This window comes from Corylus avellana, chromosome 3 (genome assembly GCF_965113065.1).
Source record: "Corylus avellana chromosome 3, dhCorAvel1.hap1.2, whole genome shotgun sequence".
Lineage (NCBI taxonomy): Eukaryota > Viridiplantae > Streptophyta > Magnoliopsida > Fagales > Betulaceae > Corylus > Corylus avellana.
Window position 1 is genome coordinate 27,555,402 of NC_142492.1, and position 27,926 is coordinate 27,583,327.

Here is a 27,926-nt window from a genome sequence, read left to right on the forward strand (position 1 = left end):
CTTTTTTCTCTTGTTGGTAGTTTTATCTATTTAAAGTTAACATTAAATTCAACTTTTTAAATTTCTACCATTAAAGTATCTCAATTGAAAAACTATCGTTCTCAAGAAGTAGCTCAAACAGCTGTGAACCACATCTCATAAAACAGAGGTTACTAATTTGAATCCCCATCCACCTTCTCTTGTTGTGGACATGTCAAAAAAAAAAAAAAAATTGCTATTCTCTCTCTCTATTTATATGTGTACAGTCATAAACTGTAAATTAAATTGAAGTAAATAAATCACAAAAGACTATTAGAAGTAAATTCAATATAACTAGATGATAAAGCCCCTGTTCAACTTGTAGCTTTGAGGCTCCTGTTCTTTCATGGTTATATGCTCAATATTCATTAAATAAATCAGCAAATAAACAATTCTATTTAATTAAACTAAAATGTCATACAAAATAATTAGACTTTTGGGTATAAACTCTAACAATGTGGCTATTGATTCATTCCGTTCAGGTCTATGTGTGTGTCTGAGAGAGTGAGAGAGGGAAGAACAAAGAAAACTCCCACAGGGGAAGGAAACTCAAAGTTTAAGAGCAGTCAAGATCCCCAAACTATCTCAACTAAATATCCATGTACACAGTCCTCTCCTTCCGGAAGGAGACCATCACAAAATCGCCTCTAATTTACCAATCCACTCACGCTTCATCATCACTGCTTTCAATAACAACAAGAGCCTTTTTGCTTTTCAGCCGTTTGGTAGCTCTATTTTGACTGACTTGTTCTTCATTTAACTCATCAGTCTGCACCGCATCGGAGTACTTCTCAACTTGTTCAAGAATTCTACTTCCATATCTCTCCGTCTTCAATTTTCCAATGATTTTCTCCAACTGCAAGAAAAATTGGATATGTTATGACTATAGTTTCAGGTTGACAGGCTACCAGTTGGGCTGTTTAAGAATCACAACCAAGGAATGAACAGTTAAGTTGCTAAGGTCTAGAATTCAAAATTACTACAGCTTCCTATTCATAAGAATAATGCCATTTTTTGAAACTTAATTTCCACCTTTCTGCCACTTCACTTTCATCATATTTGTACTTGATTTCACAATCAATGTTTGAAAGATTTTCTGAACAAAAAAACTGTGAAAATAGCATTTACTTAGTTTTTCTGATAAGGTTTACATTTGGCATTTTCATTTCAATCCCCTTCCAACCTCTCCCACTTTTTCTTTAGTTGAGGAGAAGCAAATGAATATGTTCTTGTGGCTTTCCTTAATTCAGAAGAACTATATTAGATGCACAAGCTACAAGTTGGAGAAACCAAGACATTTTTGAAACAAACTAATTGAAGGATTGCTACTCAAAACTAATTGGACTGGTGATGATAAACTTGCCTGTTCCACTGAATTTGGCTTCTGGGCATTTATCATGCTGATTTGTTGAGTAGACAAGACAGAATGAGGGAATATTCCCCCCTGGATCGAAGACAGTTCTTTCCGCAGTTCATCAAGTTGAAACTCCAAAACAGAGGATGAAAGGCTGCGTTTGGCTGATTTCGCGCCAGTCATATTCTTCTCCTCACTAGAAATTTCAAGCTTCACAATTTTCTTTCCTACAAGCAATATGAACCAAAAAAAAAAAAAAAAAGTTACGAATAATTTCCATTATAGCATAACTAGCCAGCAAAAAATGCCCAAACTTAGGCCCGAGCAGGAATACTAAAATTTCTTCTTTAAAGAATATCACTGGGACAAGTAGTTGATGGCAGATGGATAGAGGAAAGCAAGTTAATAATAAACAACAGTGAGGGTTGAGTTGAGCTCACTCAGGACTAAAGAAGAAACAACGAGATAAATATCTACGTTCAAGATGCTTCATTTGAAGGGAATTAGTACATGAGATTCATTTGAAGGGGCCAACTTCAAATATCACGAGAGAGTGGAAGCAGCACATGCAGACACAATGAAAAATAGATACTTACAAGTCAAAGCTATGAGATTAATATGCTAACACAAAAAAGGCTTGAAACGCAAGGTTTCACAAAGTCAGCACTTGTAGTAAAAGAACATCCGGTTCAACTTATCCTACCTTCTGCAAATAATTCTTGTAAATACCAAGAAACAGAGTGGAAGTAACAGCATTCTTTGAGACAAGAAATTCTTACAATTTTACTTGTTTATAGGTGTCAAGATTAGGATTTGCACAAAAAGAGAGGCTCAGAGCATACTGTGGCCCTCTCACTACAGCCTTTATTACAATAATACCCTTTCTAACAATAGGCTAGCATTTTCTTTGAAAATCAAGCACCTTTACCTTGTAATACTTGCTTGGAAAATGGCCCCACTGTTACATAAGCATTAGTGGCATAAGCTGTATGCTGAAATTCTTCTTTCTGCATCAAGAATGGATTAGTCCGTTTAACATACTGACAAATAAAAAAAATGCCAAGTTGCGCCAACAGCAAAAGTTCAATCAGTCAACAGAAAGAATAAAGTTTTAGAAAAAGAGATTTTATCACATTACAGATCTCTTTAATATAGATAATTGGAAGAGAAATATGTATTTTGACCAATAACAGCCCAGTTTTCTAGATTGGTTAACCAGTTAATTAACTGCATTTCATACCCTCTTTGGGTTTCAGAAGACCAAGGAAGAAGAATAGGGTGAAAAAGCCGACCTTCTCACAAGTTGCTGGCAAACCACTCAGCTAAGGCATGTCATGATGTCACAACTAGGTTCTAATGTTAAATCAGCGGCGCTAAAGCCTTAAGGTACAATTGTTTAGTAGAAAAGTTGGAACCCAACCTGACCATGGTTCAACTCCAAAGATCATGGACCCAAAAATTGTAAAAATGCATGATTTTTGCGTCTCTGTGTATTTGTGCTTGCATATGTCTCTTTGTGATTTGATCACTCCGTTGCTCATCTGTGTGAGTTCATACGTGTCGGTGTTTGTGCATTTTTTTTTCACCTCATCACTGTATCTTATGTTTCTTGTGCAAATTGAGAAGAATTATGAAGTAAACAATAAAATTTCCAAATTCTTTATGCTCCATAATTAAAAGTTGCAGAATTAGTAGTGTGTCATTTAATTTTGTATAGCTAGATGACATTTTATGGACATCTAATAGCATGGAAATTCATTTTAGAAATTTAATATGCCAACTGATGAATTTGCAATTGGTTAGTCACTTCTGCTTCAAAAACTACTGTATAGTGATTCTCATTTGAAAAAAAAAAGGTGAAATTCCCTTAAAATATTGAAAATTATCTCTTAGTTATGCAGCAGTATGAGCATAATGGAATGTAGCATAATGAACTAGGGCTATTATGTTCAAACTTCTCTTAGTTATGCAGCAGTATGAGCATAATGGAATGTAGCATAATGAACTAGGGCTATTATGTTCAAACTTCTTTTTTTTCTTTTTTTTTTTTCAGAACATATTTCAGAAATAAACTACAAATAAGCAATTGATAAACCTTATCACATTCTGTAGCAAATTAATTTAATTAACAAATAAAATTTACAAAAATTTCACAATTTTTTTTAGCAATCCACCAAGAAAAGTTACTGAGAACAAGCAATTTTTTTTAAAACAAAGTCAAGGTCAATAGAGTCAGTGTTCTTACCAATACACGGTCTAATATAAGCTGTATGACAAGTTGTTCTCTTTCCTCTCTCTTTAGTTCAGAACCTAGGAAATTTTGACCAGGAAAGATAAATTCCCAATAGAATTAACAGAAAAGTATTACCTCCAAGAAGTGCATAAGAAAGAGAAGAAAAGCAACAATGGATTAAGGAAAATGACATGATTTATTGAGACCAAAATAAGGAGGGAGAAAGAGAGAGAGTCTCATGTATTGATTATGATCAATAATAACAAGCATTTTAAATTAAGAGTTTCATTTAATTTCCCTTCGATTTAAAGGGAATACTATTTTCACAAATAAAATTATGTATTTGAGGGGAAGCATATATTAGGTGGAGTGGGAACAGGGATTCAAGCAAGGAAGATGAGAATCCCAATGATGGGAAACTCATTGGTCAGAAGTGGGACCACAATTTAGCCAAAAAAGGAAAAAAAATTCTTGATCCATTTTTACCTTGGCTCTAAACTTGTCTCCACCTCAAGAAAGAAAGGTGCAATCTGATGCATCAAAGGAGTATAGCACCCAAAAGCTGAAGTTTAATTGCACACCGATTAACAACAGAAAAAATCCCCAATATCTTTATGGTTTCTCAATTTGAACTTCAAATTCAACTGAGCAAGCTACATTTATGAGTTGTTTGATGCCGATAGGACGAATTGCAATGCTTCAACCATGTAGACAGTCAACAGCTCTCGATAAATGTTGCCCGATGCCTGTTATAAGAGTTTGTTAGGGTTTGGTGTACATGGGTATTTTGGTTATTGTTATATTTTTTTACCTATATAATAAAGTGTGAGGTATGTTACATAAGTAACATGCCTCATCTTTCTCTCTTAAGAGTTTTCATGCAAACTTTATAATATGATATATGAGCCAAGGTCTTAAGCTCGAACCTTAACTCTACAGTTTATTTTCCATTTCAATTAAAATAGACTGTGTTGTTTGGTCCCACATGTAAGGGGACGTGTTAAAGTATTAATTAAATTATTAAGTTAACTATTTCCTATTAGTTTAAACTTTTTGGATAATTAAAAATTTAATAATACCAACGAAACAAACTGTCTTCTAATCTGCAAAGGGGCACCTCTAAACTCTTTTGTCGATGAGACCAAAGGAGGGATTAGATAGACTCCTGACCAACAAATTGTACTGTTAAAATCTTAATTAAATGATTATATCAAACATTTTTTATTAGCTTAGGTTTTTGGCATAAATGGTAATTTAACATAGTATTAGAGCAAAGGTCCTAAGTTCGAACCTATCTCCATCATTCACTTCCTATTTCAATTAAATATTTCATGTGTTAGGCTTCACTTATTAAGAGGGGGTTTGAACCAACAAGTGAAGGAAAGTGTTAGAATATTAATAAAATGATTAAATCAACTATTTCCTATCAGCTTAAGCTTTTGAGATAAATGGTAATTTACAATGTGCTAGCTTAACCTTTCTAATCTAATCACCCCAATAATGTAAAGAATAGCAGAACCCCATGAAACCTAGTGCGTCCAACCTTGAAAAGACCCTGAAATGCTATCTCTAGACTGATGGTTCTTGAAGAGGTAACACCCAATGTATACGTTCAGTAGCATTTAACTTCTACCACCAAAGTAAGAACTAAAATACATAAAAACATATAAAATTCATCAATGGACCATTTCTTTGATGCCTCATACATGATGCAGCTGAAAAGCTCTGTAGAGCCTCCTTGCTTGGAAGTTCTAATCCGCTTACAACCCAGCGAGTAAGTCAAAGCATTAAAGGGAACACTGACCATCTAAATCTACTTAGCCAAGAGATGACACCCTGAATATCATCTTCAGAAAAGATATTGGCAGATATACAGTGGGGGACCCAGCACTGCTTTTTCAATATTTATCATCTATGAATTGTCTTTCAAAATATTGTTGCCAGTGCCTAAAACAATAGAACCATAGCGTTATGCATAAAACCAGTCCATCATGTAGATTGCATAGCATCTTTTTTTTTTTTGAATCTCATCTAGTTGTTTGGTACTGCAGATTTACAGGTATAAGTGCTAGTAGAGCCATCCTCATTACTAGGGTTGCATGCAAGGCTCCCATCTTTTATAACAAGTAAAATCTAATTTGAAAACCAAAACTTTCATCAGCATCTATATGGTCATGCATCAAGCAAATACATTATCAAACCAAATAATCAGCAAATTCTTGAAGGTACAGTAAAATGATTATTTGATTCATTTTTGCCTTTCCACTAGGTAACCAATACAATGTACAATGAAAATGAATAAAAAACCTTCCATTTGCAACTAGCAGCAGTAATACATACAGGCAATACAAACATATACATGGAACAACATCTACAGTTGTCTTGGTCTGCATATACATGATACCTTCCATTTGCAACTAGCAGCAGTAATACATACAGGTAATACAAACATATACACAAAACATCTACAGGTGTCTTGCTCTGCATATACAAGATATCCTGCCCACTCATATTTGATAAAGAGGAGAATGAACTAGAGCATAAAACCAACCTTGTTTGTGCTTTATTTTCATTTTGTCAACCAATTGTAACATCGTCAATCTCTGATCATTCTCTTGTACATCTTGCAGCAAAGAAACCATAAGTTGTGCATCACCTGGCAAAGGATGCTCATATTGTACATAAAAACCTATAATCAACAATTGTGCTAGACTCGTGTATCAGATACTAAAATAGAAAGGGAATGCAAAATAAAAGATAAAACAAATACAACCAACTCAAAGAATGATGTAAAGAAATTGAGGAAAATCAAGAATGGTTTATTAGATGAAAAACATTATACACCTAATAGAAACTAGGGCGTAGGACAAAAACCTATATATGAACCTTCCAGTAGTTACAGTTGATTATGCTATAGAAAGAATAATGGAAGACTTCAGGAGTGAAACATATCAGAGACTTTAGACCAAGTCAACCTATATATCTTTGTAAAAGCCACAGCACATGCTCTTTAAAACTTTCCTGAGTTTGGGGGGTGGCCAAAATGGGGGTGGTACTCAACCTCAAGAATATCTTAAAACAGTACCAAAATTGATTGAGAATACAAGAATAGTGAAATATGTTTGTTTCAAGAAAAGTCAGTGGAACATACAAGTGACATCCACTTCCTTAACTTCACTTGAGAATGCACAATTGTCACACATCCCTGAAACAATATTAATTAAACTTTACATTATTTGAGAATCAGTACAGCGCAATGGATGAAAAGCAATTCTCAATGACAACAAACACCAAATGGTACCATTGCAATCCTGTAATCGCTCAGCAAAATGTCGGAAAAAGGCATTCCGCCGGCAGTGTCTTTTAGACTGCAATAACAAAGAGAAATTGATTAAGATAGCTTCCACATGCAGATAAACCGTATCTCAGGTAAACAAAATGCACTTCGCGTACAAGGCCAGGAATGTTGAGAAACATTAAAAGCGCTTGTAGGACTGCAGAGACAAGAAAATGCTCGAAGTTATGGTTTGGTCATCTGAGAGGGATGATAAAGGTGAAGGTCCTTGTAGGTAGATTTTGCCATTTACTTATCCACAAAAGGTAATGAATAAAAACCAAAAATTGGTCTAATTTGCATAAAAGACATCAATCAGTTCAATAATCAGTATAGCAGATATGGCTGATTAGAAGTGTTTGCACTTCAACCAGGCTTCATTACTAAACATGAAATCAGAAATGAACTAGAAGCAATCTTATGCTAAATTATTGTTACCAACGCAAGTTATTTATTAAAATACAACAACTTTGGTACTTGAACAATGTAATAGATTTTAAATTTCGTCCATAAACTATAGATTTTTCAATTAGGTCCTTGATGTTTTGAAAACACTTATAAAAAGAAAAAGTTTTGAAAACACTTCAATATTACCTTTGTCCGGTCTTGTTGTCACTATACAAAAGACAACTGCTGATGTCGTAGACTACTTTTCTCACTTGTACTTTTATTATAACATGGCACGTTAGGCTACAGTAGAGCTCACAAGATCAAAGGGAAAGTCACATGACATGCACGCGGTTCACTTAGGGCTAATGGTGATGAAGTATCATGTGCATTTCACATGGCGTCATCCTCAAGACAAAATTGACACAATTCACATTTAAGATACATAATTGAAGGACCAAAATTGTACTTGAACTAAGCTATTTATTAAATACTCTGGCAGCTGTCCTTGTATCGATGAGACAGAGAACTAATAGAACAATACTAGTTTTAGAGAAAACTCTCACATCAATTGAGAAGGGTCTATTGTGAATGGTTGTCCTCTCCACTTCCTGGACCAAGGCTAAAAATTTAAGAGATTGAGGTTTTCTGTCTAGTATTCCAAAGAAATACTGGAATTGTGAATGCTTGCTTTGCACATATGGAGGATGATTCCATTGTGTGTGATGTGGCATCTCAGGCAAGAACGGAATGCACGAAGCTTTGAGGATCATGAGAGTGGCTTGCTCGAGTTGAAGAAGTTGGCGTTACATACTATGTTTTCATGGAGAGTGACTTGGTCTATTTTGCATGTGTATACGTTTTTCTGATTTTTTAGTGTTATGTGCTTTCTTTTCTATTTAGTACAGGTTGTTTTGTATACTTTCTGTGTATATGGATTGCGCCCCTATGTGTGTTTTTTTAATATACATTATTTAAGAAAAAAATTCCAAATAAATATATTTTACCATGAAAAAAACCTAATGCAGAAAGCATCTTCAAAAAGAAAAATTAGAGAAATGGGGAAAATTTTGAGAAGTGTTTTGGGTTTTGGATTCTGGAAAGAGTTTTCAAAAAGGTAAAATTTGAGAATTGATTTGATTGGGGGCCACATTTTAAAATAGTGTTGTATGTAGGGCCCAAAAAAAATATATATATTTGGCAAAGTTTTGAGGGTTGTTTGTGAAAAAATAACTGAGAAATATTTCAACATAATCTGGCAGCCACCACCGCAGGGCTGCCACCACTAGGTAGACGGCCACCATGCCAGCTAGCTGCTGCTTTTTTTTTTTTTTTAATAAAAAAATTAATTAATTATTTTCAATATGTAATAAGGATAGTCCACACCTTAAAAAATGAGTTTGTATAGTTACTTTTTGAGAAATGTCTCTTGTTTTATTTATTGAATAGTGATTTGTGAGAAGTGTTTTGTCTTTTTTAGAAAAGTTTTGTGATTTGTTTTGAAATATGTGTTAATAGTGGGGGCACATTTGAAAATCCGTTTGGTTGACTGTCATAGAGATAATAGAGAACTGACCTGACAATATCGTACTATGTCATAGAGATTCTGCAATCCGGAATTCTCATAGAAGACCATGGAACTCTGCAAGAGAATTTCAAATTCAAGATTACAGAATAGTCTGCAAAAGTATCTTTAAAAACACATCAAAAACACAGAATGTCAAAGCGAATCTTACCTGCCTAGAAACATCAGCAGGCCTGAAGTAGAGTAGGCATTCAGAAGGGAGTCCATCTCGTCCAGCTCGACCACTTTCCTGTAGCAAGAGAGGTTACAGAAAGAATAGCATTTAGGAAGAAGGTGAACATAGTGAGAAAAAAGAGAGGAAAAAACCTGATAGTATGTCTCCATTGATTTACTCAAGCTGTGATGGATGACAAACCTGACTACAAGCAGGTGCTAAGTATTAAATATCAGAACTTATATGTCTAAACAAATGCAAATTTATATCAATGGCATATGAAAGAGGAATATATATATATATATATAGAGAGAGAGAGAGAGAGAGAGAGAGAGAGAAGGAAAACACCACTCTCACTAGCACTTCCTTTTTTTCATATCACAACTTGAACCAAAGCCCTTGAGTGACCCTCTTAACAGATGCAAGAAAGCAACGCACCCATCCACGCCTGAACCGCTCCAAACCACCTACCACATCACCTAAACCACCACAACTAAAGGGAAGTTTCTCGTCTTTCTCTTATCCTCTGTTCCATGGCCACGTCCCACACGTCGTTGTTGATGTGGTGTGATGATCAAAGATCCAAACTGCATTTGGTAGTCTCAAAGCTACCTGTCGATTTTCCAATAGAGCTTAAAGGAACCTTTAAGCCACACTTGATCTTGGGCTTGAACTGCCCAATCTTGATCCAACCCACCTTCGCCCTAATTTGAAGATTGAGCTTTTCATCAATACTGTAGATCCCATCGCTCGCCTCCAAATTAAACTTGCAGAGCTTGCTAGTTCCCAGCAACACCATTTGTTGTCCATCAAATACAGGGCTCAAGACACTCGTGTTTGTATTGGCTTTGGGGATGAAGATTGTGGGTGTTAAGTTTTATAGATTAATGGAGATTTGGGGAAAAGAGATTGAGAGTGAGAGAGAGAGAAGAGGGAGAGGAAGAGGAGATTTGGCAGATTTCATGTGGAAATTTCATCTAGATTTGGGTGAGAAGAAAAATCTGGTTGGGATATGCGTAATGATTGGTGAGCGAGAGTGAGAGATAGAACTCAGAGAAGTGGAAAAAATACCAAAAAAAAGATTAGAAAATAATGAGTAAAACAGATAAACTGTTGGAATTTATATTGAAAAGCTAGTAGCTAAAATAAAAAAGATGCATTTTGAGTAGCTAAAATAGCCACTACTACTGGAGATGCTTTAATATCATGAAAAAATGCCACTTATTTCAAAAGGCTAAACTACCGAGAAATGGTAAATTCAATTATTCAACCATTATGCTACTAGTAGTGATGAAAACGTGATCACCAAAGGTTGAACTATATATATGCCTAATTGACCCTTGATACAGATAGATGCACAAATGAATATTATGGGATAAAAGGCCCTGCTTACTCTATTTTTGCAATGCAACTAATATGCTTGTTCTGTATGTGTGTCCATTCTCAAATTTCAAATAATATCTTTGTGGTGTTTTTTTTAATATTTTGCATTATTGGGAGGTTGAAAAAATAGCAACAATATATTGTTCGAGTCCATGCTACTTTAATTACTGAAAAAAGCGAGAGCCCAACTACTTTGGTTACATGAACTAATTAATCTCATTATTACAGCTGCAATCAGAGAATCTATAGTAGGGTATCTCTAACAAATAGGTACTTCACAATACTAACCATCTGGTTTGTTGATTCCCATACCAAATGCCACCTGGAAATGCAAGTGAAGGTATTACAATCATAACACGACATTAAGCAAATAAAGAATTGGGCATTGACGTCCTACATACCGTACCAACAATAACTTGCAATTTGTTATTGCTCCACCTGTGTCATGAAACATACACAAGCATCATCACATTTTTTATACTCTCAAAGGGTTTACCAATCAGAATAAGTCGACAAAAAAAAAAAAAAACAATAACAGATCTATCTCAGTTTCCATAAAATATAATACTAATTAATGAGGAAAACCTCAAAAAAAGTATCCAACCCATTTAAGGGGGTAATTCAAGTCTAAAGAAAATGCAAGACTACCTTGCACTCAAACAAGCTGCTAAAGGTTATTGTTGGGGGGGGGGTTGGGGTCTTTTATTAGGCTTTTCTTTTTTCTTTGATAAGTAATTGGCCCTAAGGAGATGGGGAGGGAGAGATTCGAACTAGTGACGTTAGCTTTATGAAACTTTTCTATGAGGTGGCACGCTTAACATCTCTTATCAAAAGTTTGTGTGTGAGACCAGATCAACTGCATACAAGGTATTTTGAAGGAAACTAAGAAATGTAAGGTATGGGTGATTTGTGACCACAACTAGGTACAAACCACTTAATACATTGCAATCCACAACTTTTATTTAAAACAATGACTTTACTTTACCGCATATGTACTTTCTGACGAGCATTTACATCCATGTCAGCATGATAATAATCAGCTGAAATTCCTCTCTCCCGTAACTCTTTTGCAACCTGCGACTCTTGACGGTAGAAGAAAAGCATAAGTCTTTTTTAGACCCAAAAAGTAGAAGCTACAATCACATATCCAACACAGCATTTAGTGAAATAATGCAAAGATAGTACATAAGTTACTACATGAACAAAATAAAATAAAATAAAGGGTTAAATACCTCATTAGTACCTAGGTTGTAATGACTTTATTTTTTCCCACCTAAGTTTTAATTTGTATCACAAATGGTACCTTTGTTATCGATAAAGACGAGGTTAGTACTTCTGTCAAGATTCCATCAATGAAACTAACAGATTGCCACATCAACCCAATCAAAACATGATAAGTGTCCTATCTCTCAATAAAAAAAAATTAATTTAATTTTTTTTTTTTAAATGAAGAAAAAAATTAAAAAACTATAAAAATAAAAAAATAAAATAAAATTTGAGGGGTGGTTTGTGCCCCCAATCCACCCACGTTTCTGACAAACAAGTTGGAGCAATCCTAGCTGAACCCAGAAAAGAGATTGTAAGAAATAGTCTGATTTGCAAGGCTTCTCAGAGAATAAATCAGGTCTGGCAAAAACCCAGATAGCTTGTTGTGTGCCAAATTGAGAACCTCAATTTCTTCCAGACAAGATATGGTGTCTATCAAATGATCCATGAAAAGCCCAACTCACTGAGGAATGCAACCTGTTAATTGGTTATTCAGAAACGATATCTCCTTCGGTTTAGAACCCATGAAACCAAAATTAGCAGGGATATTTCCGGTGAACTTATTACTAGCTAAATTTATCACAGACGATGTAGAGTTCCCCAGATTCTGCGGGAGTTCGACTTCAAATTGGTTGCTGTTGAGAAACAATGCATCAAGTTGCTCGTTGAAGAGATCTTCAGGAAGTTGACCTGAGAATTTGTTGAATCTGATGTCCAAGTAAACGAGGTTTGGAATGTATAGAGTAGCTGCAGGGAAAAGACCTGAGAAAAGGTTGTTACTAAGGGTTACCCTTGGGTGTGGCTAGTTTGGCCACCCCCATTGGGCACAAAAGGGTGTCTTCAAGCCACCCCTCAAATTTTATTTTTTTAAATTATTGCTATATTTTTATTCATTTTTAAAAAAAAATATATAATATTTTTTTATTTTTTTATTGGAACATAGGACATGTGTCATGTTTTTTTTTACACGTGTTGGGCTAACGTGGCAATCCGTTAGTTTCATTGACGGAATGTTGACGGAGGTACCAATCCCGTCTTTATTGATAAAAAAGATACCATCTGTGATACAAATGGAAACCTAAGTAGGAAAAAATAAAGTCGTTAAAACCCAGGTACTAAACAGTATTTAACCCTAAAATATAATCTATACTAATTTATCAGAACCTAATGGAGTGGAATGTAGTGCCATTGTGATTCTTTTATGAATAATAATTTATTAGAAAAAGGGGCAGAGCCTCATACACGAAAAGTATACAAAAGAGACAATATGGCATGAAAGAAGGAGCCAGATTTTTGCTCATGTTGAGCAGTCCCTAATGGGTTCAAACTTGTTCTTTTTGATGTTTCTTTTTGCTTGATGCATCTTTATGGAAGCATTCCATCTTCTTGTCAGGATTTTTTGGATTTCTTACATTGCATTTGCAATTATTGGGGAGCAAGGGAGGGGTCCCTAGTGAGGTGAAATGTAAGTAGAGTAAGAACCCTGTTAATTGCCTCCTTCTTCATTGTGAGGTTGCAAGAGATTTATGGAGTTCGTTTTTCCAGTTGTTTGGTGTTGCATGAGTTATGTCTTGAAGGGTTAGAGAGTTGTTGATGAGTTGGAAAGGACAATGAGGACACCGTACTGCTTTGGAAGTGTGGAAGTTGGCTCCTCTGTGTTTAATATAGTGCAATTGTGGAGAAGGAAACACAAGGAGCTTTGAAGATCATGAAACTGTGATGTTATAGTAGAAGTTGTTCCAATCCCTTTCCTCATGGATAGTGGCGGTCAATAACTTGCCCATTGACCGAACCAAGCTCATTGAGATTGCCTAGCATTTTATTAAGAAGAAATTGTGTGCGGGCTTAATCAGCACACCACAAGTGAAGACAGAAGAACAATACATATATTTTGACAAAGGATGTTTCAAGTAAAGTCTTCCACACAATCTTAAACAAGCTAGGCATGCAGGATATATGCGCCTCAGCTTGTAGGGGAATGTTGATGTGCTACATTTATTTGTAAATTATTATTATATTTGATGGTATTTATGTAGTTGTATTATTTGACACCAAAATAAACAAAACGTTTGTATAGTAGGAACCCCAATTTTGTGTCCTGTCTTTTATGACAATCTCTCTCTTTTATCCTCCCATTCTTCTCTTCTATATTCTTCAACTCTATGCACTTTATTTGTCCCTTCTTATTTCTTTTTAGTGAATTAGCATGTTTTTTAATGTGTTTTGGGGGTGGTGTTTGTTTTTAGTTTGAAAAGCATTATGATGTGACATAAAAGTAAATAGTGTTTATGTGTTTCGAGTATTTTGGGTTTTGAATTATTTGTTAATGTTTTTAGTTTGAGAAAAAAAAAAAAAAAAAAAAAGACAGAAAACAAAGATTTTAGCCTCAATCATTTCAAGATTTTAACAATTATCTACTTTTACCATTATTTTGGTGATTTTGGTAACATCTTATATGAGCCTCTTCAAGCACAAATGCTATCTAAAACACTACGACATCATTAGAATTGGATAGATATCCAAGCATCTCCTAATCTAACATAAAATAAAATTGCATGATAATTCAATCAATAAACAATTTCTAATCAAGCTAAAACATTTACTTATCAAAAAAAAAAAATAACAGCTAATGAAACAAAGACAAGAAGGACAAAAAACTAGAAGACACAGACCTGTTCACATTCCTTTCTAGAAAAACAATAAACTATCCCAGATTCATTATTTCGATAAGATTCGTGAATGAATCCAGCAATTTCATCAATAACCACCTTAGCAACTGATGACTTCTCTCGCACCTGCAGTTTAAGAAAATATAATATTAGCTCATAAATTATTAAGCCAGAAAATATTGAAAGTAAACAAATTATACCAAAAACATACCATATAAAAGAGATTTGGCCTGTTGACTGTGCTCACAAATTTAACACATTTTGGGATGTGCAGCATCTCCATCAGATCAGTCTGGACCTTCTGTGTTGCAGTGGCCTAACAAAGAATGGCATTGTCATCAACTTGCCCCAAAAATGGCATATCAGAAATAAGAAATTACAGAGCATGGTTTTTTTTTCCTAACCAAAATTGGGAAAGGATTACAGGACTCAAAACACAGAAAGGTTGGCTCCCCAACAATAGACCCAAAATAGAAATTACAATGCAGAAAATGCAACCAAACAGTAGGAAATTGGTCAAAAAATGACCCTAGTTCTCTCAAAAGGGGCCACATAAAGCGGTACAGACACCAAAACATAAGGCGCAGGCAGAGGCATGACCGTTGTGAGACCCTTCACCCTACCCAAATTCCCAATGCAAGGGGACGCAAACAGGGGCATGACCCTCAAAACCCTTCAATCCTACCTAAACCCTTGCTTGGCAACAGCAACAATCACCGCAAGGAAGCTAAAGCGGAGAGACACTAGCTAAAACGGATTTGGATCCGAAGAAGAGGTAACACAAGTCTCCAGTACAAAATCTAACCAAAGTGGCACCGGGAGACTACAACCCACAAAACCCGACAAAAACAAGGGAAAATACAGAAAAACAAAGGAATAACAGAAGCACAAACACAGCAACCCAACAACAATAGCAAAAGCGGAGGAGTACGGCATTGGGAAGGAACAAGGAAAACACGCGTCGGCGAGTGAGAAACACACGCCGGCGCGTGGGAGACATTCGCCAGCCTGCGGTCTTATAGCGGCATGGAGCAGATTGATAGAGAGAGGAGTAGTCGCTGAAGACGGAGGTGGGGCGTGTTGGTGGATAGGATTGGCAAAGAATGACAGATCTAGCTTTGAAATTGTAGACCATGGTTGTTATGCTTTAGTTAAGACAAAAAACAAAATAAAGAATGAAGACATACAGTCAAAGCAACCACAGGAACATTAGGGAACTGAGTCTTGAGGATGCCAAGATTCTTGTAGTCAGGTCGAAAGTCATGACCCCACTGACTACAACAATGTGCCTCCTGCAAAGTAAATCAAATAACAGACAATAAAGAGTGTTAAAGATATGCAGCTGATATGATATGATTTCCTTTCCATGCATGCTCTCATTTATTGTAATTCCGTATTAGTGTGTGTTGCTTTTCTATATAATCCAACGTAGATGTATCATTGAGGTATAGAGAAATAATAACAATCCTTCCTTCTTATCTTTCATCATGGTATCAAAGCATAGAGTATAATCTTTTCCTGATATTGTTTCGTTCTTTTCCTGCATCCCTTTGTTTCTTTCTTTTATTTTTATTCTTTTCTTCTCTTTTCTTTCAACCAATTTGCCATTGCTGCTGATTGAAGGTTTTTGAGGCTCTGGGCTTACTTCCCATGTTAGGAGAGCGATGGCATCGAGACCATCGTCATAAGTGGTGTGATGTCGCAATCCCTACCATTGTTGGTTCCGTTAACGATAGTAGAACTGTGATTGTGGCTGCTAGTTTTTGAGGTGTTTCCCTATTTTTAAAATAATGAATCAGGATGGTTAGTTTGCATATTCGGTCATTTCTGTGGTGGTTGGTGACTTTTCTGGCAGCCAAAATCGCACGTAGTGGCGGTTTCGTAATGTCAATCACAATTGTAGTGGATTTTGTGTGAATTTAAGCATCATTTGGCTTTTTCCTTCAATGTCACCAAGGTTGTTGGCACTATCTTAGTGTCATCAGAAAATTTCCGACGAGCTCCGAAGGTGAAGAATACAGTTCGGTTGCAGGTGCTACTATTCCTTATTCAGGATAAGGATATCAATAACTAATTCAAGTCGTTTGTAATAAAGGGATATGATATCCCCGACTTGCTCTGATTCAACCCATGTTATCGGTTCTCTAAGTTCAAGCCAGTGTGATTTTTTGACCGGTTCAGGCTGGATTCAGTTATTTTTAGGTCAATTCAAGTTAATTTTTGTACAGTTCATGAGTATTAATGCCGCTTATGGTTCGATTTGGCATATTTCAGCTGGTTCAGGTTAGATTTCTAGTTGTTTCCCCAGTTCTGTTCATTTATGCAATTACTTGGTTGTTTTGATTGTGTTTGGAGCTGTTTCTTGTGATTTTTGGCATAAATTGGTACCGTCAAATGGGTTTTGCAGCTAGTATTTTTGCAATTCTTTGCTGCTTGCCTTTGTTTTCTTGATGGACTCAAGATGTTGGAAACGAGTCAAACCTTAGAAACTCACAAAACACAAAATGAGGATCGAGAGTTAGGTCTTATAGTGAGAATTCAACTCTCCACACACGAGACTCAACATGTCAGGGGCCTTGTTGGAGATTTCGTGGCCATCCTACAAGAGGTTGAGGGGGTTATTCAGGAGGTGGACCCAGGCCTCGAGCTAATCATACTTTTGTGGTAGAGAAGAAATTTTCTATTGATATTGGCATTTTTAGCATAGAAGAGGTAGCAACACTTCATTGGCTTAGGTCACAATTGGAAACATTTGTTGGTGCTTTTAGCAAGGAAGAGGTAGACACACTTTGTCGGTTTATGTCTCGACTTGAAACATTTATTATTGCATCCTCCTTCCTTGCCCATACAAATAATTTGACCACTACTCTATATGCATCTGCTACTCCATCTGATGATTCTTGCGGATCATTGACTTCTCGGGGCCTCCGATCACATAACTGGTATATCTTCCTTGTTTTCTTCCTATAATCTTTGTTCAAACAAGGAAAATGTTAGAATGCAAATGGCTCTCTATCATCAATGTCTAGTAAAGTTTCCATTTATGTCTCACCTTTTATGTCATTGTCATATGTTCATACACCAAATTTTGCAACCAATTTATTGTCCATTGCTCATATTACCCGTGAGTTAAATTGAAGAGTTATCCTCTATTTTGATTAATGTTTATTTTAGGACCTATTAAAGAGGAGGATAGTCGGTAGTGGTAGCCTGAGAGATGGTACGTACTATCTAAATTCTCAGCCCACACAAGTTTACCACACTGTTCAGGCATAGTAATAATTTGGCTTTGGCATCAGTGGTTAGGGTATCCTTTTTTGTTATTGCAATGAAAGCTTCCCTCCTTATTTTTACATTATTTTGTTTCTAAGTTTCAGTGTGAAACTTGTGAACTTGCTAAACTTCATCGGGTGTCATTCTCTACTAGTATAACCAAGAGCAATGCGCCTTTTGTTCTGGTTCACGCTAATGTTTGGGGTCCTTCAAGGGTGGTCTCTTTATCTGGTCGTTGGTAGCTTGTATCTTTTATTGATGATTTCTCTCGAACCACTTGCATCTATTTGTTAAAAGATAAAAGTGAGGTGCCCCCTGTATTTCACCATATGATTCAAACCCAATTTACTGCCTCTATCAAAAATGTTTGTTCCAATAATGAGGGTGAGTATCTCTCTAGTAGTCTTGGTACCCTTTTTCATGAACATGGTATTATTCATCAAACCACTTGTGTTGATACTTCCCAGCAGAATGGAGTTGCTGAGCGAAAAAATCGACATCTTCTTTAAGGTAACTCGGTCCATAATGATTGATATGCATGTCCCTAACTCTTTCTTCTCGCTCTTGTATTCGTCTTCGATCCGGGGGGAAGGGGAGGACCGAATGTGGTGGATTCCTTCAAGTAAAGGGAAGTTCGAGGTACGTACTTTCTACAGGAGGCTTGCCTTTAAGGAGCCTAACTATTTCTCGTGGAGAAGGATTTGGCGCACTAAGGCTCCTTTGCGAGTGGCGTTTTTTGCATGGTCGGCCGCCCTTGGGAAATCTCTCACGCTGGATAATGTTCGGAAGAGAGGTATTGTTGTGATTAATCGTTGTTGTATGTGTGAGGCGGATGGGGAGTCCGTGGATCATCTCTTCCTTCATTGTGGGGTCGCGCGCAAGTTGTGGGAGGTCATCTTCTCTCGCTTTAACTTGAGTTGGGTTATGCCTAGAAGCGTCATGGAGATGTTTGCCAGTTGATGGGCGGGAGGTAGAACTAGTAGTGCTGTGGTTTGGAAGATGGCTCCCCTTTGTCTCCTATGGTGTCTTTGGAAGGAAAGGAATGCGAGATGCTTCAAGGATTTGTCGAGGAACCTCGAAGATCTTATTCACTTCTTTTTGTACACCTTATTCACATGGACAGCTGGCTGGCTTGCTCCTTTAGTGATCAATTTTTCTGATTTTCTCTTTATGTTCTCTTCTACTTTCTCCCCTACTTAGTCGCTCTCTTGTTTACTTCATGTGTACTTGGGTTGCGCCCCTCTGCGCTCTTAATGCATTATTACTTATAAAAAAAAAAACATATCTTATCAATAGAATGCCCTCACGTGTTTTAGATTTTAAAACACCTCTTGAAGTATTGTCTCCACCTTTATCTACTTCCAAAGGTGTTTGGTTGTGTCAGTTTTGTTCACATTCATGGTCCGACACGGGATAAATTAGATCCCCATGCTCTCAAATGTATTTTCATGGGTATTCCCCTACTCATAAGGGGTATAAATGTTACCATCCTCCTTCTCAAAAGCATTTTGTTTCGATTGATGTTACCTTTTTTAAGTCACAATCATATTTTTCATCTGCCCAAACTTCTCTTTAAAGGGAGAACTCGAGTGAAGAGAAGTTAGCTGAGAGTAGTCATTTACCTATCCCTACTCTTATGCCAGAGCATGACAAACAACATCCACTTGCTAATAAGTCGTGTGAGCCACTGCTAGTGACGGAGCTAAGAGTTTACTCCAGACACCAAAAAAGTAAGGCTATTTCAAATGCTACTTGTCGAACATCTGATCTAGACTCAGGTAATAGTACTCCTTATTTAAATTCAATACATGTTGTTGATGATATGAATGTGCCTATTGTTCAGCGTAAAGGGTTCAGATCTTGCACTCAACACCCTTTATCTAGCTTCATACCCTATCAAAACCTTTCACCCTCATATCATTCCTTTGTATCCAAATTGTCTTCTATGTCTATTCCTCAAAATTTACAGGAAGCATTTAATGATCCAAAGTGGAAGGAATCGATGCAGGAAGAGATGAGAGCTCTACACGAAAATAACACAACAGTGCTAGTTGAGTTTCCTAGTGGGAAAAAAGTGGACGGATGCAAATGGGTGTTTACAGTGAAGCATAAAGCCAATGGGTCAATGGAAAGTATAAGGCCAAATTGGTTGCTAAAGGCTTCACTTAGACATATGTGATAGACTACGAGGAGAACTTTGCTCTGGTAGCAAAGATGAATTCTATTCGAGTCCTCCTTTCTCTAGCACGAAATTAGATTGGCCACTTCAGCAACTTGATGTGAAAAATGCATTTCTTCATGGAGACTTAAGAGGAATAAGGCTACATGGAACTCCCTCTTGATTCCCATCTTCTCAGCCAGAGGTAAAGTGTGTAAATTGAAGAACGCCCTATACGGGTTGAAAGTCTCCAAGGGCTTGGTTTGAGAGATTCTCCAGAGCCATGCAAAGATTTGGCTATAACCAATGTCATGCCGATCATACATTATTCATCAAACATTCTATACAGCGAAAGGTAACTGCCTTGATTGTTTATGTAAATGATATCGTGTTGACTAGTAATGATAATGAAGAGATATAGAGGTTGAAAAAATATATCGCCAATGAATTTGAGATAAAAGACTTAGCCAATTTGAACTACTTTCGGGGTATTGAAGTAGCAAGATCAAGATATGGTATCTTCCTCTCCTAGTGAAAATATATTCTTGATCTACTCAAAGAAATGGGGATGCCCGGTTGTAAGGCTGTTAACAACCCGATAGAGCAGAATAAAAAGTTAGAAGAAAGTGATGGGAGTTCTCTGATGAATAAAGGTAGATACCAGTGATTGGTTAGCAGGTTAATAATTTTGTCACACGCTCGTTTAGACATTGCCTATGCAGTAAGTGTAGAGAGCTAGTTTATGCATTTACCCTGGGAGTCTCATATGGAAGCAGTTTACAGAATACTTCGATATTTGAAGTCTGCACTAGGGAAAGGATTGTTGTTTGCCTGACATTGTCGTCAAAAAGTAGAAGGTTATACAGATGCAGATTAGGCTAAGTCAGTCACAAATCAAAGATCTACTTAGGGATACTATCCGCTTGCCGGAGGAAATCTAGTTACTTAGTGTAGTAAGAAAAGCCAGTGGTTGCTAGATCTAGTGCAAAAGTTTAACTCTGAGCCGTGGTCCATGGGATATGTGAATTGGTTGAAGATTCTATTGAAAGAACTTGGATATGATTGCGAACCTATGAGCCTATACTGCGACAATAATGTCGCGATTAATATTGCTCATAATCCAGTTCAGCATGATTAAACTAAACACATTGAAATTGATAGACATTTTATCAAGGAACAATTGCGTGAAGGGTTGATTTGTATACCTTCTGTGAAGTCAGGGGAGCAACTTGCGGATATTTTAACGAGGGGATGGCCAATAATGTTCTTCATTCAGGCATTGCTTGGCATGCGAAAATTCTTCACCTCAGCTTGAGGGGGAGTATTGAAGATATGCAGCTGATATGATTTGATTTATTTTCCATACATGTTCTCATTTATTGTAATTCCATATTAATGTGTGTTGCTTCACTATATAAACAAGTGTAGATAAATCATTGAGGTATTGAGAAATAATAAGAATTCTTCCTTCTTATCTTTCATCAAAAAGAGTCACGTCATTTATCATATAAATGACTTGAAAGCACCACGGTTAAGGGTTAATATAAAACAAGAGTTTGATTATCTCGTAGTAAATTGTCAAATTATGAGTCTTGGTATCATAGATCACCATTACAACACATTGTACATGAGAATAATAAGAAAATGCATCATATGACGCACAATTAAATGAACGAAAATAGTGGCTCTTATTTACTTTCTTTCAATTACTTCATAATGAAATATATATCTGACTTCTCCCATTATAGTGCTCATCTAAAATACATGTCTGTATATATACAAAGAAACATACAAATATATCTGTACATTACATACTTTGTAGCACAAGGAGTACTTTGCTATTATGTTTTCTTTCGTCTATGTTTTATCCCCCAAACTAAGAACGATTAATTTTCTAAAAAATAGTACTGCCTCTCATATAAGTTATTGGGTACATACAGAACATGCAAAGGAAGGTAGGGCAAGTATTCATTTAACACATTTGAATCAGAACCACCAAACCAACAACTATTGACAGCCAAGAGAAAGACAGAACCAAGATGCTTAGTCTGACTTCGGAATCAAGAATGAAGATTATTATTTTTTTAAGAAAAATACATACGTCTATTGAAATTAGAGAGAGACAACCAGCGCGATGACACTTCTCAAGTTTTGACATAAATCTCTTGCTCTTTGATATCTTTTCTGGTGTGACATACAACAATTTGAGATCTCCTTCACCCTTTTCAAGAGCCCTGTATATGAACTTCTCGTCTTCCTTGCTAGTAGTTGATGTCAACATATGCACTGGAATGCCTAAAGCAGTCAAACCCATTACCTGAAGTAACAGTTGCAAAAGAAGCTATCATATATAGGGGTTCCATGTAGCACATTTGTTAGAAAGCAGAATAGTATAAAATAAAGGGCACCTGATCCTGAATTAAGGAAAGCAAAGGACTAACAACAAGAGCAACTCCATCACGAAGAATAGCTGGAAGCTGGTAACACAGGCTTTTGCCACCACCTGCAGCCATAATCACTAGAACATCTCTTCCGCTCATGATTGCATTAACAATCTGGCATCCATTGATTACTGATTAGTAAAAATCTATGTATAGGGTAGGGAAAAAAAGTTTTCAAGCTACAAACACCACGTAAACAAGAGGCCTCAACATGCACCAATACTCTTTACTTCAGAAACTAATTATAATCCATGGTACTCTTACAAAGAAATAAATAATTCAAACTCTATCAAAATTATGAAGAAAATAATAATCATAATTATGAAATTAGCATATACCTAACAACTCTAGGAATCGAGAGTAATAGCTAGCAGTGACAATTAAAAGAGAACAGTGATAGCATCATACCAATATTAAGAAAACTGTCCATATGGGGGGAAATGACAACTTTGCGCTTTCGAAACTTTTTTTTTTTTTTTCAATGAATGGATTACATAAGAATGTTTATGCACAGAATCCACAATGGAAAAAATAATAGCCTATCAATAAGAAGAGATATGACAACTTTTTGTGCTCTTGAATTTTTTTTTTTTTTAATCCATGAATGGATTAACAACATAAGAATGTTTATGCAAGAATCCAGCAAGGCTTGTAATTAAAGCCAGGGCATCACACTAGTAAATGCACTACCAATGGTACCACAAGAGGGATTGGCTTAGTGGCAAAGCTTACTCCCATGAGGTTTGGTGTGGAGAAGACAAGCGCTCAAGTCTCTGTGAAGGTGATGCTAAGAGGGCAAGACTCATGCCCATTAATGCTTCCCCATGGACTTCCTACCACTAAGCCCTTTCTGGGGCTGAGGTCAAGCTATGCCCAACCCTTCTTGAGGAAGTACCTGTGGATCCCCCATGTCACAGGTTCGTCTAGCCCCTCCCGACTGGTGTCCCAATGGGTAAGGTGTTACTATGATTACAACCAAATAAAGAATTCCAACCTTTGGGCACCCCCTACCCTTTTTGCTTAGAAAAATGCACCACCAATGGAATTTCAAAGCCCAAATGAATATTCAAATTAACATTAAGGGGTTGTATCCATAGCTGTAAAACAATATCACTAAACTAAGCTTTTTCTTGCATAAATCCCAAATCATATCCTTTTGCTATAACTTTTAAATCCCTAAAACCAAAGAGTTTTCTTAACCTTTGTCCCATATGAAACACTAATTTAAACTTCCTTAAAACCCTAATTAGTCGTTTCCTCGGAAAAAGCTGTGAACTTAATGCTTTCAATCTATAAAGAGCTTAGATACAGAATTCATCTAAACACTTTTCCCATCCATAATATTAAACCAGCCTTCTTTATCAAAAACATAAAATTAAAGCCTTGAGCTCACCTATAGTAATTGTAGGTAACCCCAACTCTTTGAATTAGATGGCCATCCTACATCACATGGCCATGAATTCTCCCACTTCTAATAATGTTTCTAGTGTACACCTCTAGATCTTCATTTCAATTTTTTCTTCTTTTGTTTCTTTTGTCAAATGCCATACAGTTCTAGTGCACTTGGGTAATCAGGAGGTTCCTTTCAAATTCCATTCAAACTCAAAAAGCTTTCATCCAAAAGAGGAGAGATGTGAGGAAGTACTCAGGAGGTTATATACCATCCACTTCTCCAGAAAAATAAATAAATAAATCAGAATATGATAAGTGACACTAAAAAAGAAGGCTGAAATAGGATTAACTTTTTTTTTTGGCTGAAAAACTATATAGGATCAGACTATAGAAGCAGCAGTGCACGAATTAGCTAATGTTCAAAAAAAATTAAAAAAATCTGCCCTAGAGAGAACTTACTTCTCTTTGATTTGCACGGTATGTGGATATGCCAAAAACATTGAACCGAACATCATCAGCTTCAGAATCCCACTCAAATTGCCCAGACCAGTTTTCAACAGTAGTTGAAGCATCATCTGTAACTGGGTCTCCTGATCCTTTACATGCTTCCAACAGGGTCTTCAGTTCAAACTGTCTTTCATGCAACTTCTCTTGCTGTTCAAGCAACATCTGTATTTGGACTAGACAATGACACAGTGGAAACTCAGAACGCAACATGAAGAAACAAGAAAAAATCATGTCTACATTTTAAAGAGTAGATAATGATTGCAAAACAGAAATTCAATGATCAGATTTTCCTTAGAGGTAGTAGCACAACCACTGATCGTTATTGCCTATACATGGATACCAAGATCTGCCACATACTGCATAAATGAATACAATATCAAAACTAATGGAGAACTAACTTGAGCTAAGTCAGCCTAGTTTTTTCCTTTCAAAAAAAAAAACTAGGCTGACTTAGCTCAAGTTGGTTCTCCATGAGCTTGAGATCCCTGGGCATCTCAATAAAAGACATCTAAGTACGCCTATGGGTTACATCAATCTTTCACACCTACAAGATCTACATCAACATCTATGTAATCCACAATTACATAGGCAGATTAATGGGTCCACAGTCTCAATAAGTATAAAAATCATTGACCTTGTATTATAAGCCTTCTTTTTAGAAAATATTTCTACCATATGTTTATAATAACATCTATATTAGGGTTTTCCAAAAAAAGAGTTTTATCACATAAACTCATATTTGATCAAATAAGCATTGTAGAGTTGTTTAATAAATATATAAAATACCTTTTATCTTTTCTTCGGTATCGTTTTTACTACGTATAACCTCTGCTATACACATATATACACATTCTATGTCCCATAACAGCAAAACATATACATATGTGTATATCTAAAGCAATAAAGTAATTCATCAAATTATATCAATTAGGGATAAATGCAAAATTAGTCCATGTGGTTGGCCTAAATTACAAATCGCTCCATCTCGTATCAAAATGAATTCAAAAGTCCTTGGGGTATGCCAAAAAAAAATTTCGTCTTTGGAGTCAAATTCTGTTAAAACATTTGACAGATTATGTTAGGTGCCACATTGCCAATAAAATGACGATGTGTGTCACTCTTAATAAAAAATACAAATATGCTAAATTTATATACTAAAAAAATAATTTCTTTTTTACCAAAAAAAAAAAAAAAAAAAAAGGAGTGGCCTACGAGCTAACCCCGACATTGAAGCCTCACGGAATCGTGTGGATGCCTTGAAAACACTTATCCGTCACACTGGATGGGGTGAAGTATATGATGGCCGAGATTGACACCGACGGTGACAGCTTCATTTCATTCCAAGAGTTCACCCATTTTGCTCGTGCTAATCATGGTGTATAAAAGGATGTTGCCAAGATGTTCTAATGTCTCCGTCTGTCTCTTCTTTTTTTGTTTTAATCATATTTTCATGTCATCTCCATGTTCAATTGTTTAAAGCTATTACATGAGTGGGTTTTCCAAGTACTAAGAATTATGCGCTGGAGTTGTATTACAACAAGATTTTGCAGATGCCGGTTGGGTCGAAGATTGATTTCTGCAAATTTTGTGTGGTTTGGTCCGAACACGTGTACGAGGAGAGCGACAGTGAAGAGATGAAGAGGATGGGAAAGGAGGGGAGGATTCCTTTGCCACGGGAGTTGTTGACATCAGTGCTAAGAATTCTGGGTCACTGCACTATGGAGGTGACAAAGAAGAAGGAGGTGTTAGATGCGGCGTGGGCAGCATGTAGGAGTCTATATGCCTACAGGCGGCGTGTAGGAGTCTGTATGATGTATTTAAAAATCTAAATGATTAAATAAATAAAACTAGAGTTAGAACTTATACCAAGCAATTCCTCTTTAAAATGCTCCAAAGCTGTGAGACCAAAAGCCTCTTCTTTCTCCCAATATTTCTATCGCTTTTTCTATACTCTCACATACCTTATGAGTGTTAAAAGAAGGAAATTTGAATGTGCATTTTCTGAATTCAGCTATTATAGGCAAAAATATCGAGCTCCGTTTGAACTGAGGACCTCATAATTCGAACAACACCTTATAAAAAGTGGCGTCACAAATTTCCTAAAGTCTCATGAAACTTCCTCAGTTCAAACTGGCTACCCAGCAGTTCAAACTGCTACCTTAGTCACTAAGTTTTTGGCGCAGCAATTTCTCCTTCTGAAAGGTGAACGTTCGAACTAAAATTCTTCTTTGTTTGAATTGATAATAGCTTAAGTTTTTGGCGCTGCAATTTCTCCTTCTGACAGGTGAACGTTCGAACTAAAATTCTTCTTTGTTTGAATTGATAATAGCTTAAGTTTTTGGCGCTGCAATTTCTCCTTCTGACAGGTGAACATTCGAACTAAAATTCTTCTTTGTTCGAATTGATAATAGCTTAATCGCTAAGTTTTCTTCATTGTGGTTTGAACTACTATCTTCCTAATTCGAACTGCACTTAGCTGAAATCATGAACAACCCATTCAAGTGGTGACAACTGGCAAAATTGTACAAGGGGAGAATGGCCTACGATTGAAAGGAGAGAAGACCAAAAAGGAAGTTAAGCCACTCACCCCATTCATTGCTACAAAAATTCTATTAGATACTCGATCACTTCTCTCCTAAAAGAGAAACCTTTCTTCAGTAGAATCAACTTATTGACTTAGGCATCAAAGGTATTTCCGCCGGCTCACACCAGCATGCCTCTGAATTAATTTGTTTGGTGGTTTCAGGTTTTCCTTGTTGTGGACTTGGTAGTGTGGATTTCAGCATCATCCATATTCATTTTAAAAAACTCATCAATGGTACTTGTTTTTCTTTCAAAATAAATTAAGAACGAATAGATATTATTGATCACTCAAAGTTATTGTCAACAACTTGTTAATTTTATGAAAACCAAGTGAGATTCATGGGCTTAACCCACACTTTCTCCTTTCTTCAGCAATTTTCCCATCATCAAGTAGTAGGAATAACTAAACAGTAAGCAAGAGAAGAGATACTTCCAAACGCGCTTCAGCCGAATGAACCTTGCCCAAAAATTTGTATTATTGAGCAAAGAAACAAATAGATTTTTGTCTTGTGGAGCTTTCATTATTGTGGTCTATGGATTCTGGGATTATTACTCTTATCACTTCTTCTTTTTTCTCATTTTCTGTAAATAAATATAAGTGCTTAATATTTTAAAACAAACAAATGTTGTCTTGACAAATCGTTAAATCAAATAATGTCTGTGATTTAATGATCACATACATTCTTTATATATATAAAAGAACGATCATTGTCATGAAATTTCTTTTATTTCTATTTTTATGTTTGAACTCAAGCAAAACAGTGACTGTGTTATCTTCCTCAATCAGTCTTTTGTTTTATACCTAAGACCCCCAAAGACTTTAATTTTTTAAACAGAAAACTGAATTTTCAGAAACAAATTAAGAAGCAACAAGAAAACATTAAGAACAAAAGTGAAAAGCAGCTGTAAAAACGAAATTTAACGTAAGGCAAAATAAATCAATAAATAATATGTAAAATCCAAGACAGAGAGAGAGGAAAGGAACCTTGGACATCTTCAATCTCAACCTCTACGCGATGCAGCTCCTCTAAGATCACCTGGTCTTGGGCGTCCATTCCCCGGTAGAATGCGATTACGATTGCATGAAAGCAAAGGGTCGGTCTTTTCGAAATTCGCCTTTTTTTTCTGTTCTTTTTTTTGTTTTGTTTTATAAAGAGAAAGGATGGATTTGGATTTCATCGCTCAAACA

The 27,926-nt window shown here is 36.2% G+C and overlaps 1 protein-coding gene and 1 pseudogene across 3 annotated transcripts; one reads left to right on the forward strand and one right to left on the reverse strand.

Annotated features, from left to right (window-relative positions):
- Positions 1-393: 393 nt before the first annotated feature.
- Positions 394-27,876, reverse strand: RECQL2 (RECQ helicase L2). 3 transcript variants are annotated; one of them, XM_059585374.2, is made up of 20 exons: positions 27,723-27,876; positions 24,107-24,327; positions 22,223-22,369; positions 21,916-22,131; positions 15,571-15,675; positions 14,595-14,699; positions 14,387-14,509; positions 11,434-11,522; positions 10,850-10,886; positions 10,737-10,770; positions 9,218-9,270; positions 9,063-9,140; positions 8,903-8,968; positions 6,907-6,973; positions 6,757-6,810; positions 6,157-6,228; positions 3,618-3,682; positions 2,301-2,379; positions 1,382-1,599; positions 394-874 (listed from the first exon to the last, which is right to left on the reverse strand). In XM_059585374.2, the coding sequence occupies exons 1-20, from the start codon at positions 27,790-27,792 to the stop codon at positions 683-685; spliced, it is 2,091 nt and encodes a 696-aa protein (XP_059441357.2). In that variant the 5' UTR covers positions 27,793-27,876; the 3' UTR covers positions 394-682. The 3 variants fall into 3 exon arrangements, with proteins under 3 accessions (XP_059441357.2, XP_059441356.2, XP_059441355.2); XM_059585373.2 differs by having other exon boundaries at positions 6,157-6,261; XM_059585372.2 differs by having other exon boundaries at positions 6,157-6,294.
- On the forward strand, positions 24,409-25,561 carry LOC148587041 (polcalcin Aln g 4-like; annotated as a pseudogene).
- Positions 27,877-27,926: the final 50 nt, after the last annotated feature.